This window comes from Scyliorhinus canicula, chromosome 15 (genome assembly GCF_902713615.1).
Source record: "Scyliorhinus canicula chromosome 15, sScyCan1.1, whole genome shotgun sequence".
In the NCBI taxonomy this organism is placed as follows: Eukaryota; Metazoa; Chordata; class Chondrichthyes; order Carcharhiniformes; family Scyliorhinidae; genus Scyliorhinus; species Scyliorhinus canicula.
The window spans coordinates 144,475,556-144,489,365 of NC_052160.1; the positions used below are offsets into that span (position 1 = coordinate 144,475,556).

Sequence of the window (13,810 nt, forward strand, 5' to 3'; positions counted from 1 at the left end):
AATTTATTTGCTTACCAAATCAGTGAGGGTTTTCACATTCGCTATGTTTGAAGTGTCAGGTAGTCTTTGAATGTAAACCAGGGTATGTTATAGTGATTAGCTAAGAGGTTTATTTCTTTGAACAGTTTGAAAGGATTATTTACATGAAATTGTTGGAATATTTTAATGTGTTCACAAGAATCATTATATAATTCAGGTTATATTTGGTCAACTTTGCATTTAAATCCTACAATCACATATTTTTCTCTTTTTCTTTGAAAAGCACCGATTCCAGTGCAGATCCAGCAGAGGATTACGGCGCCGAAAAATCAGGCTTCACGGACAACCTTTCCACCTTTCCCACCACCACCTTTCCCACCACCATCATTCACTGCAGCTGGTTCTACACCATTTTCTCCCAATTCTTTGTTACCAGACTTGACTTCATTGGCAGTACCACGTACAAACATCACACCACAAGTTCTTGGTGCATTTCCCAATTTATTCCTTCAATATTTAACTTCATTGATAGTACCACCTCTGAACATCCCAGGTCAAGTTGCCTGCACAATTCCCAATTTGTCCTTACCAAACTTAACTTCATTGCCAGTACCACCTCTGAATATTCCAGCTCCAGGTCTTAGTGGACTAGGACAAAGTCAGATGGCACAACTTGCTGGTGTTGATCCTATGACATTCATAACACAAAGCACAAGTTTACCAGGAAGGTGAGAATTTGGATGCTAATGTATATGTGTTTAATTTGTTTATCGCGTAGAACATATTATACAGAATTGAATTTGATTTGTAAAAGCTGGACGAGGCTGTTACATTCAAACATATTTATAAAATTCCAGAAACCTTTTCTGTCCAGTCAATCGTTATTTAAAAATATTTGCATAAACTTAGGTTTTTATATTAGAAACATGATTTAACGTGGAATACTCCTGCTCTTGCTCAGTTTTGTCAAAGTGAGTTGGGTCAGTTAATGGGTCAGAACAATTTTATAATACTGAGGTCGATGCTTGATGTTGTTGCTAAACCAAAATTTCCTCCGTTTAGACAACAAGGAATGTGAAGCATGCTCTTCAAAATACTGAAAAGGTTGACCATTTTTGTGCTTGCATTTGCTAAAATGATCTGAATTTGAAGAAATGCTTGGGGAGTAGATTTGATTCGATTCAATTTCCTCGCGCCAATTGCTATGTGTTCCTGAATTTGCTCTGGGAACACATTTTAAAGCAAAGGGGCGATGGAGAATGCTCGAAACTTACAATACAGGAGGAAGCGATTCAGACTGTCGTGCCCGTACCCGCTTTGTTTCTTGTGGAAAGAACTGTGTAGTTTAGTCCCAAACCCAACTTTATTCCGTAAACCTGCAATGAGTCATCTTCAAGTTAACATTTAATTGCCTTTTGTAAGTCGTAATGGAATCTGCATCTACCATTCTTACAGGTTATAGATTCCAGATCTTAACCAACCTCTGTGACAAATTCTTCTCCTTTTTCCCCCTTTTCCTCGTTTTGCCAATTGTTTGAAATTTGTGAGTTCTGGATATGGATCCACTTATCAAAATCATCTGTCTCCTGACTTGCTCTAATAAATTTCTAATAATTTTGGATATCAGTATTGGGTTCCACTTAACTATCACTGCTCTGAGAAAAACTTTCCCAGCTTCTCCAATCTCTCCACATTATCATCTAGTAAACCACCATTGTACCATTTTAAAGGCCTTGACACCCTTCTCGGAGTGATAATGTCCAGAATTTGTAGTCCGTGCTCCTGCTTTAGCTTCAGTGATATGTCGACAGCAGCAGTTTGCATTTATATTGTGCATTTCAAGTAATGAAACGTCCCAAGTAGTTTCGCAGGAGCATTATAAAACAAAGTATTGCACTGAGGTATATGAGGAAATATTAGGCCAGATGACCAAAATCTTTGTCAATGAGGTAGGTTTTTAGAAGTATTATAAAGGAGTAAAGTGAGGTAGTGGTGCAGGGAGGGTATTCAGGAACCTCGGTACCGGGGTGACTGAAGGCCATCCATAAAGCCAAGAGAAATAGGAACAGGAGTAGGCCATTCGGCCCCTTGAGCCTGTTCCGCCATTCACACGGATCATGGCTGATCCGGCATTGCTCACGTCAACTTTCCTGACTTTCCCTGTAACTCTTGTTTCCCTTACTGATCAAGAATCTATCTATCTCAGCCGTAAATATGCACAAGGACTCTACCCCCACAGCTCTCTGTGATGAGGTGTTCCAAAGACATTCAACCCTCAGACAAAATTCCTTCTTATCCCGGCATAAAGGGGTGCTCATTTAAGACTGAGACAATGTCCTCTGGTCCTTGACTCTCCCATGAGGAGAAACATCTGCGATGGAGCAATTAAAATCGGATGCTCGCACCCACAGTTAAATGAATGCAGATTATCTCGGAAGACTGCGAGGCTGACAGGAATTACAGATGTAGGGAACAGCGACGCCATGGGATGAGTTTGGAAATAAGGATGAGAATGTTTAAATGACGGTTTTTCACTGGGAACGATGTAGGTCGGGGAGCACAAGAGTAATAGGTGAATGGGAAGATGATATGGGAAGCAGAGTTTAGTGTGTGGTCAATTTGTCATGGGAGTGTCTTTAAAAAATGTGTGTCTTATTAAATGGCTTCAGTGATGTCATTGTGTGGGTGGAGCTGGGCGGTGGCTCTGGGTTTTCGTTTTGAGCTGGGAGCTGGCTGTGGCTCTGAGTTTTACTTTCGTTTGCACAGTTGGAAGCTGGATTCAGACAAAGAAGGCTTCTCTTGTCTCTGCATGTTAAAAGGTGTCCAGATCACTTGATAATTTAACAGTGATTCCTGTTCTCTGGAAAGAATTCAAACCTACTGTTTTGGTAAAAAAGGGGTTTTCTCGTTTATTGGATGTTGTTATCAAACTGAAACAGTTGAAAGGGAAGTTATTAAGAGTTTTTTATATGAGAGAGAACTGTAGCTGTGTTTCTAGAAATGTTAACTGAATTCTTAGAATAAACTTTGTTTTTGTTTAACAGTGCTGAAGGCCTCTGTTGAATCACACCTGAAAGACAGCCCCTTGTGCTCATCGTAACCAAAATCTATAATCAGTTGTGGGTCAGGTGAACTTGTGATATACTTTGGAGTTTTCTAAACCCAGGCCCATAACAAATTCCAGCCCCATTTTACCTGGAGTTCCAATACAGATGAGATTAGATTTTATTTAAAATATCCGAGGTCCTTGGTTGATCCCAATTAACTAACTGTGTTTGTAACTTAAGCACAAGTAACCTTTTTATTATGTACAGTATTATAACTAAACAGACAGAGAATGGAACTGCCTACTCCTTTCTGGGGTGGGACGCTCTGGATTCTGAGCTCTCCGGCAGCTGTTTACGCTTGGCCTCTGCGTGCTCCACCCTGTGACGCTTGAGGTGATTGGCACCTTCGCGAATGCTCTTTCTCCAGTCTGCACATTCTAAGGCAAACGATTCCCAGGTGTCGGTGGGGATGTTGCGTTTATTTAGGGAGGCTTTCAGAGTGTCCTTGTCGCATTTCCTCTGCCCTCCTGGTGATCGTTTGCCATTACGGAGCTTGGAGTAGAGCACTTGATTCAGGAGTCTGTGTTGGGCATGCGGACAATATGGCCCGCCCATCTCAGCTGGTCGAACGTAACCAGTGCTTCGATACTGTGGATATTGATCTGGGAGAGGACGCTCACGTTGGTACATCTATCCCGCCAGTGGATTTGCAGGATTTTGCGGAGGCAGCATTGGTGATATCCCTCCAGGGATTTGAGGTTTCTGCTGTACTTTGTCCATGATTGTAATGCGTATAGGAGGGCGGGGACCACAGTTGCTCTGTCAGCTTGGTGCTGGGTTTAAGGTCTCGGTCTTCGAACACTCTTTTTCTCAGGCGTCAGAAGACTGCACTGGCACACTGGAGCCGATGCTGCTTCACGTCGACAAAATGTCTGCCCACACTGAGAGGAGGCTCCCGAGATATGGAAAATGATCCACAGTGTCCGGGGGGGGGGGGGGTTTATCTGGCAGGAGCAGGCTGGTAGTGAATCTTGGTTTTCTGGCTGTTTGATCTGAGTCCCTTCCTTCTGCCTCGGTGAATATGTTGATGATGGTCTGGAGCTCAGCCTCTGTGTGCGAGCACAGGCATCGCCTGCGTACTGCAGCTCAATGGCAGGTGAGGTTGTCTTGGTTCCGGGCCTGAAGCATCAGAGGTTGGAGTTTCTCGCTTGTCGGGTAGATTAACCTCAAGAACTTACTGCCAAAATTCCACCAACACATCTTCTGCCCCACCAGGGGCCCCAACACTCGAGCATTGAAAACGTCAAGGACGCCGACTGATCCATCCCTCAACCGAACTTCAGAAAATCGGGACATAACACGGTGTTCCTTCTCCTGCCATTCAAGCAAAAACCTAAGCGGGAGGATCCTGTTAAGAAGGTTGTGCAGTTTTGGTTCAAAGCAACAGAAGAGCTCCTACATGGTTGCTTGGAGTCAGTGGACTGGTCCATATTCAAGAACTTGGCAACCAACCTAAACGAGTATGTCACCACCGTCAGAGACTTCATAAGCAAGTGTGAAGAATACTGCATGCCAAAGAAGGTAGTACATACATTCCCCAACTGGAAACCATGGTTTAATTGGGTGATTCGCTCCCTACTGAAGGGCAGGTCTGAGTCATTCAAGACCATGACATATCCAAGAAATCCAGGTGCGACCTTTGCAAAGTCATCAGGGATGCCAAGAGACAATACCAGACTAAGCTAGAGTCACAGACTAACATTACTGGCTCTCGTCGGTTGTGGCAAAGTTTAAACAACATAACGGGCACAAAGCAAAGCTGAGTGGAATATCCAGCAGCAGCACATCCCTCCCTGATGAACGCCATGCATTCTAACCTCCGTTCGACCAGGAAACTACAGACCGTTGTCAATTGCCCCAGCAACCTCGGACGCACCCAACCTACCATCACAGGTCAGATCGGCCCTCTTGAAAGTGAACCCATGGAAAGGCGACGGGTCTGGACGGGGTCCCTGCACTTAGATCCTGTGCAGACCAACTCACGCACATCTTCAACCTCTCCCTATTCCATTCTGGGGTTCCCACCTGCTTCAAGAAGACCACCATCGTACCAATGCCAAAGACGAACCAGGTGCCTCATCGATTGTCCAGTGGCCCTGACATCGATCATTATGAAGCGCTTCGAGAGGCTGGTCATGAGACACATCAACTCCATACTCCCAGAATGCTTTGATCCACTGCAATTCCTATACCGCCACAACCAGTCCACAGCAGACGCCATCTCCTTGGCCCTACACTCATCCCTAGAGCATCTCGACAACAAGGACTCCTACATCAGACTCCTATTTATTGACTACGGCTCCACTTTCAACACCATAATCCCAGTAAAGTTCATATCAAAGCTCCAAAACTATTACTTGGGCTCCTCCCTCTGTAACTGGATCCTCAACTTTCTGACCCATAGACCACAATCAATAAGGATAAACAACAAATGCAATGAAAATGAAACACCTTCTCCACGATAATCCTCAATACCGGGACCCCACAAGGCTGCGTACTTAGCCCCTACTATATTCCCTGTACACACACGACAGTGTAGCAAAATTTGGCTCCAACTCCATCTACAAGTTTGCTGATGACACAACCGTAGTAGGTTGGATTGCAAACAACGATAAGTTAGAGTACAGGAGGGAGATAGAGAACCTAGTGGAGTGGTGTAATGACAAGAATCACCCCCTCAATGTCAGCAAAACTAAAGAGCTGGTCATTGACCTCAGGAAGCAAATTATTCACATGCCTGTCTGCATCAATGGTGCCGAGGTGGAGATGGTTGACAGCTTCAAATTCGTAGGTGTGCACATCAACAATTTGTCCTGGTCCACCCACGTTGACGCTACAACCAAGTAAGAACAACAGCGCCTATACTTCCTCAGGACACTAAGGGAATTTGGTATGTCCATATTGACTCTTCCCAGTTTTTACAGATGTGCCATAGAAAGCATCCTATCTGGCTGCATCACAGCCTGGTATGGCAAGTGCTCGGTCCAAGACCACAAGAAACATCAGAGAGTTGTGAACACAGCCCAGTCCATTACACAAACCCACCTCCCATCCATTGACTCTGTCTACACCTCCCGCTGCCTTGGGAAAGCAGGCAGCATAATCAAAGACCCCTCCCACCCGGGTTATTCTCTCTTCCAACTTTTTCTTCAGGCAAGAGATACAAAAGTCTGAGAACACGCACTAACATGTTCAAAAAAAGCTTCTTCCCCGCTGTTACCAGACTCCTGAATGACCCTCTTATGGACTGATCTGATCTCTTCGCACACACTCTCTACTGAGTAGTACTGTTCTGTATGCACACTCGTTGCCTGTGCCTATGTATTTACATTGTGCATTTATGTATGTTTTTTTTTCGTGTATGGAATGATCTGTCTGGACTGTACGCAGAACAATTCTTTTCACTATCTCAGTACACGTGACAATAAACAAATCCAATCCAAGGATAGCTCCACTCCAGTGGAGACCTTCAGGGTGTCGTATCAGGAATGGTTGAGGACCCTGGGTCTGTACTCAGAGTTTAGAAAGATATGGGGGGATCTTATTGAAACTTACAGGATACTGCAAAGCCTTGTATAGAGTGGATGTGGAGAGGATGTTTCCATTTGTTGGAAAAACTAGAACGAGAAGAGACAGGCTCAGACTAAAGGGTTGATCCTTTAAAACACAAATGAGGAGAAATTTCTTCAGCCAGAGTGTGGTGAATCTGTCGAATTCTTTGCCACAGAAGGCTGTGGAGGCCAAATCACTGAGTGTCTTTAAGTCAGAGATAGATAGGTTCTTGATTAATAAGGGATCAAGGGTTATGGAAATGAGGATGAGAAAAATATCAGCTATGACTGAATGGCGGAGCGGATTCGATGGGCCTAGTGGCCTAATTCTGCTCTTCAGTCTTCTGGTCTAAACTCATTTACCTTGTTTCGTATACTGCGTGCATTTCAGTACAACACCCTCAGTCCGACGTTAACGCACCCCCCTTCACCCAGTTGTTCCCTTTTCTGCTGTGCCTGAAGTTACAGGCCGCTTTCTATACTGTGTTCTATTACTTGTTCTGGAAACTTTTCTCCCACTGTTGAGTTTAAAGCCCTATCTGCAGCCCTAGTTATGTGATTCGCTGGGACTCTGGTTATAGCGTGTTTCAGATGAAGGTGGTCCCATGGGAACAGCTTCCTCCTTCCCCTCTCCTTCCCCATTACTGGTGCCATGTCCCATTAATTATTACCCATTTTCCCACAACAACCTTTGAAACACCCGTATACCTCCTTAATATTGACCTTGTGACAATGAGCTTGTGGCTCAGGAAGTAAACCAGAAATTATTACCTCCACGCTGGGTGGTCTGTCCGATTTCATTCCTTTTTAAAAATAAATTTAGAGTACCCAATTGTGTTTTTATTTTCAATTAAGGGGCAATTTAGCGTGGCCAAGCCACCTACGCTGCACATCTTGGGTTGTGGGGGTGAAACCCACGCAGGCACGGAGAGAATGTGCAAACTCCAGACAGACTGACATGGGGCCGGGATTGAACCTGGGCCCTCAGCACCGTAGGCAGCAGTGCTAACCACTGCGCCACTGTACCAGCCCACCAATTTCATTCCTTTTTGTAGACTTTGAGCAGTTAGACACAACTGAATGACTGTCGCCATTTCACAGGACAGTTAAGAGTCAACCACATTAGTGTAGGTTCAATGTCACTTGTAGGCCAGAGCAGAAGGATGGTGGATGTCTTTCCTAAAGGACATAGTGAACCAGGTGGGCTTTTTTACGATTATTGTTTCATGGTCACGATTAGACTAGTTTTTAATTCCATATTTATAAATTGAACTTAAATTTCACTAGTTGCCATGTTAGGATTTGAAGCTGGGCCTCTGAATTACTGGTCCTGTCACAACTGCCTTTCCGAAAATGAGATTTAGTATAAAAAAAACATTTTATTGAGGCATTTATAATTTATAACAATAAATGGTACAAATATAAGAGATTTAATTTTGTCTTCGACAGCGATCTCTAGATGTTTTCCCACCACTGATATTGGACGAACTGGCTTGTATCCATGCTGTCACTTTCTTTATTCCATAGGCCTGTCAGCAAAGATGAGACCCAGTATGTGGCAATTTATCAAACATGTGTTGGGAGACACCCGCCAACTGCATAATCCTCATCAATCCTCTGTCACCCCATTAAACCAATCCTTTCAGCTTTCTTCAGAAACTCGTTCCTCCTTTTGCATTTTTGGTTTTCCAGTTTATATAAAGATAATTAAGTCCTCCATTGTCAGTACTCCAGCTTTTGCTCCTCTCTAATTTCCTTGCAATATGCTCCGGTATCTCTCCCATTTGTTGATGGCTGATAGAATATGCCCAGCAATGCAATGGAACCTCTTCTTTCCTTCCCTGTTTTTCCTGTACACCATGTATACAAGAATATTGCGTACCTGGTCCTGTCTCCTTTTAATCATATTTTTATTATCACCACAACACTGGCTGCCTGTGGCTCTTGCAGCTCACTAACCTTAATTGCCTAGTTTGGTGCAGTTACATACATGAACCGGAAACTTGAATTCAATCTTGCTGTTTAGTCTGACTGGATCCAAAATCTTACAGTTTCATACTGTAGTGCTAACTGGGTCTTGCCATCCTTTATGCATTTCGTTTATCCTTCCAAATGTTGCTTCCTGGTTTCCATCCCCTTTGCTAAGTTAGTTAAGCTCCTTCTGATAGCAGTAGCCAACTGCCCCAAAGCGACAATAGTCCCGGCTTTGTTCATTGGGCTATACACATCTCCCCTTCCCCCAGTGGTCCCAAATACTCAGGAATCTAAAGCCCATCTTCCTGCACCAACTCTGCAGCCATACATGAATCTGCTCTATTCCTTTTTAATGCTCAAGTGCATGACACCAGGAGTAATCCAGAGATTGCTACCTGTTGAAATCCTGTTAGCCAATCTCATCCCCAACTCCCTAAAATCAGCGTACACACTCTCACCCCTCTTTCTACCTATGTTGTTGGTACCAATATGGCAGACAACCTCTGGCTGCCCATCCTCCCCCCTCAGAGTCCTCTACAACTGCTCAGTGACATCTTGGCCCTGGCACCAGGAAGGCAACATACTGTCCAGGATGCAGGTTTTCAGCTTCAGGAAGGCAGTGGAGTAGTGTGACGGGACCAGTAATTCAGAGGCCCAGATTCAAATCTGCGGAAAATGCCGTGCAACATGAAGGAAACTGCAGTCTAGAATATTTATTGAACCACAGTATTCTGAAAGATCTTGGCTGCACAGTGCATCTTTCACCTTTTGAGAAATAAAAGTATTTCTGGCATCATGATGGGAGTTCCATCTTCAGTCTATTGTGTCATACTGATATTTTTGCTTGCTAACATTAATATGTTGATTGTTTTAAAGGGAAACTAGTATTCAGGAGATTCTGCAAAGCAACAAGGAACTCGAGAGACTTTTTTCAACTGATCAAAACAGAGGTAGGTTCGGTGGTATAATCTTTATTAGTGTCACAAGTAGGCTTAAATGATCACTGCAATGAAGTTACTGTGAAAAACCCCTCGTCGCCACATTCCGGCATTCACCTAACAAACACGTCTTTCGGGGCTTGTGGGAGGAAACCGGAGCGCCCGGCGGTAACCCATGCTGACACGGGGAGAACGTGCAGAATCCACTATGAGGACCGACCCAAAAAACCTGTTCAGTTCCTCCGCCATTTCCTCATCTCCCATTATTAAATCTCCCCTCTCATCCTCTAAAGGACCAATATTTCCCTTAGCCACTATTTTTTGTGCACCGATGTATGAACTACAAAACAGGGTAGAATTTGCAACGGTGACTCTGCTTCTGGATACAGTTCCGTTTGTGTATATATATATATTTATTTATTTATTTTAAATAGCTCGTACAACTTTTCCTTCCTAATTTTCAAAAATGGTTTTGCTATAGGGTCACCTGTTAATTCAAACATCTGTCAATTGCCTTTCTTGTGTGCGGGGGGCGGGTGGGGGGGGGGGGGGTGGTGAAGGGGGGGTGAAATGGAACAAGAACCCAGTACAGACATTCAAAAGAGATAACAAAGCAGAAAATGCGGGGAAACCTCAGCGGGTCTGGCAGCATCTGTGGAGAGAGAAGCAGTGTTAACGTTTCAAGTCTGTGTGCCTCTTCAGAGCTCTCTACTTCTTTCAGATTTTCAGCAACTGCGGTATTTTGCCTTTATTTTAGTGCTTAATTCAAAAATGGTATCCAGACTCCCAGGGAATGGAGAGTAGAAAGTTCCCATTCAGTGCTGCTATCAGCTTCAAATGTGGAGCAAGTTTGAAGCTGCCGGACCTCGGTTTACTTACCTGGACATTGTTAGGCACATTCCACAGTTTCCAAAACTAGACTGTGCAGTGGTTATTGCCGGTGAAAGTTTTTTAAAAATATAATTGTCATCACCTTCCAAATACAGTGAGAGCAGAGATCCTGGACTAAAGTGGATTGTGTTACAACAGTGTGTTCAGAGTTGAGTTTCAGGAGCCTCCGAAGGGATGAAAGTGAGACAGAGAGGCAGAGATGTGTAGGGTAGATATTCCACATCTCAGGACAAAGGCCGCTGAAGGTGTGGGCAGCACAGGTGGGGGCCATTGAAATTGGGGATGTTCAAGGGGCCAGAATTAGAGGAGTGTGGATATCTTAGAGATGTGGCTTGAGGGAGTTGAAAACCAGGATGAGAATTTTACAATCAAGACTGAACTGGAGTGAGGATACCTGTCCTCAGAAGGCATTTGACAAAGTCCCGCATAAGAACTAGGAGCAGGAGTCGCCCATCTGGCCCCTCGGGCCTGCTCCGCCATTTAATGAGATCATGGCTGATCTTTTGTGGACTTAGCTCCACTTTCCGGCCTGAACACCATAACCCTTAATCCCTTTATTCTTCAAAAAACTATCTATCTTTACCTTAAAAACATTTAATGAAGGAGCCTCAACTGCTTCACTGGGCAAGGAATTACATAGATTCACAATCCTTTGGGTGAAGAAGTTCCTCCTAAGATCAGTCCTAAATCTACTTCCCCTTATTTTGAGGCTATGACCCCTAGTTCTGCTTTCACCCGCCAGTGGAAACAACCTGCCCGCATCTATCCTATCTATTCCCTTCATAATTTTATATGTTTCTATAAAATCCCCCTCATCCTTCTAAATTCCAACGAGTACAGTCCCAGTCTACTCAACCTCTCCCCTTCAGCTCTGAGATTAACCTAGTGAATCTCCTCTGCACACCCTCCAGTGTCAGTACGTCCTTTCTCAAGTAAGGAGAGCAAAACTGAACACAATACTCCAGGTGTGGACTCACTATAACCTTATACAATTGCAGCATAACCGTCCTAGTCTTAAACTCCATTCCTCTAGCAATGAAGGACAAAATTCCATTTGCCTTCTCAATCACCTGTAAACCAACTTTTTGCGACTCATGCATTAGCACACCCAGGTCTCTCTGCACAGCAGCATGTTTTAATATTTTATCATTTAAATAATAATGCCTTTTGCTGTTATTCCTACCAAAATGGATAACCTCACATTTGTCCACATTGTATTCCGTCTGCCAGACCCTAGCCCATTCACTTAACGTATCCAAATCCCTCTGCAGACTTCCAGTATCCTCTGCACTTTTTGTTTTACCACTCATCTTAGTGTCGTCTGCAAACTTGGACACATTGCCCTTGGTCCCCAACTCCAAATCATCTATATAAATTGTGAACAAATGTGGGCCCAACACTGATCCCTGAGGGACACCACTAGCTACTGATTGCCAACCAGAGAAATACACATTAATCCCCACTCTTTGCTTTCTATTAATTAACCAATCCTCTATCCATGCTACTACTTTACCCTTAATGCCATGCATCTTTATCTCGTGCAGCAACCTTTTGTGTGGCACCTTGTCAAAGGCTTTCTGGCAATCCAGATATACCACATCCATTGGCTCACCGTTATCTACTGCACTGGTAATGTCCTCAAAAAATTCCACTAAATTTGTTGGGCACAACCTGCCCTTTATGAACCCATGCTGCGTCTGCCCAATGGGACAATTTCCATCCAGATGCCTCACTATTTCTTCCTTGATGATAGATTCCAGCATCTTCCCTACTACCGAAGTTAAGCTCACTGGCCTATAATTACCTGCTTTCTGCCGACCTTTTTTAAACAGTGGTGTCACGTTTGCTGATTTCCAATCCGCTGGGACCACCCCAGAGTCTTGTGCATTTTGGTAAATTATCACGAGTGCATTTGCAATTTCCCTAGCCTTTTAGCACTCTGGGATGCATTCCATCAGGGCCAGGAGACTTGTCTACCTTTAGCCCCATTAGCTTGCCCATCACTACCTCCTTAGTGATAACAATCATCTCAAGGTCCTCACCTGTCATAGCTTCATTTCTATCAGTCACTGGCATGTTATTTGTGACTTCCACTGTGAAGACCGACCCAGAAAACCTGTTCAGTTCCTCAGCCATTTCCTTATCTCCCATTATTAAATCTCCCTTCTCATCCTCTAAAGGACCAATATTTACCTTAGCCACTCTTTTTTGTTTTATATAGGTAAATAGGTTTTATATAAGAGGTTATAGAAGAGGTATAGGTTTTATATAAGAGATGATTGTGCAAAATTAAAGTGCATGGGATTGGGGGAAATGTATTGAGGTGGATAAAAAACTGATTGGCAGAGAGGAAACAAAGAGTAGGGATTAATGGGTCCTTTTCAAATTGGCAGGCAGTAACTAGTGGGGTACCACAGGGATCGGTGTTGGGACCCCAGCTATTCACAATATATATTAATGATTTGAATGAGGGAACAAAATGTAACATCTCCAAAGTTTGCAGATGATACCAAGTTAGGTGGGAGGGTGAATTGTGATGAGGATGCAGGGATCCAACAGCAAGATCTGGACAGGTTGGGCGAGTGGGCAAACCAATGGCAGATGCAGTATAATTTGGATAAGTGTGAGGTTATTCACTTTGGAAGCAAAAACAGGAAGGCACATTACTACCTGATTGTTTGCAAATTGGGAGAGGGGAGTATGCAGCGTGACCTGGGTGTCCTTGTGCACCATTCGCTGAAGGTAAGCATGCAGGTGCAGCAGGCGATAAAGAAGGCTAATGGTATGTTGGCCTTCATTGCGAGAGGTTTCGAGTATAGAAGAAGGGATGTGTTGCAATTGTACAGGGCCTTGGTGAGGCCACACCTGGAGTATTGTGTGCAGTTTTGGTCTCCTTCTCTGAGGAAGAATGTTCTTGCCCTCGAGGGAGTGCAGCAAAGGTTTACCAGACTGATTCCAGTGATGGCGGAACTGTCATATGAGGAGAGATTGACTAGGTTGGGATTGTTCTCGCTGGAGTTCAGAAGAATGAGGGGGGATCTCATAGAGACTTATAAAATTCTAACAGGACTAGACAGGGTAGATGCAGGGAAGATGTTACCAATGATGGGTGTGTCCAGAACCAGGGATCACAGTCTGAGGATTCAGGGTAAACCATTTCGGACAGGGGTAAAGAGACATTTCTTCACACAAAGAGTGGTGAGCCTGTGGAATTAATTGCCGCAGGAAGTAGTTGATGCTAAAACTTTGAATATATTCAAGAGGCGGCTGGATATAGCACTTGGGGAGAATGGGGTCAAAGGCTTTGCGGAGAAAGCAGGATTAGGCTATTGATCCTGATGAATGGCGGAGCAGACTCGAAGGGTCAAAA

At 44.0% G+C, this 13,810-nt stretch overlaps 1 protein-coding gene across 4 annotated transcripts in view; it reads left to right on the forward strand.

Annotated features, from left to right (window-relative positions):
* The window catches only part of LOC119978657 (cleavage and polyadenylation specificity factor subunit 7-like), a 74,961-nt gene that overhangs the window by 38,626 nt on the left and 22,525 nt on the right, over nucleotides 1–13,810 (forward strand). For all 4 annotated transcript variants that reach the window (XR_005463521.1, XR_005463522.1, XR_005463524.1 and 1 more), the window contains exons 6-7: nucleotides 263–707; nucleotides 9,488–9,561. Coding sequence is in view for 1 of the 4 variants with exons in the window: in XM_038820444.1 (XP_038676372.1) it covers nucleotides 263–707; nucleotides 9,488–9,561 (519 nt within the window). In the remaining 3 variants the exon portion in view is untranslated. The remainder of the gene's footprint in view (nucleotides 1–262; nucleotides 708–9,487; nucleotides 9,562–13,810) is intronic.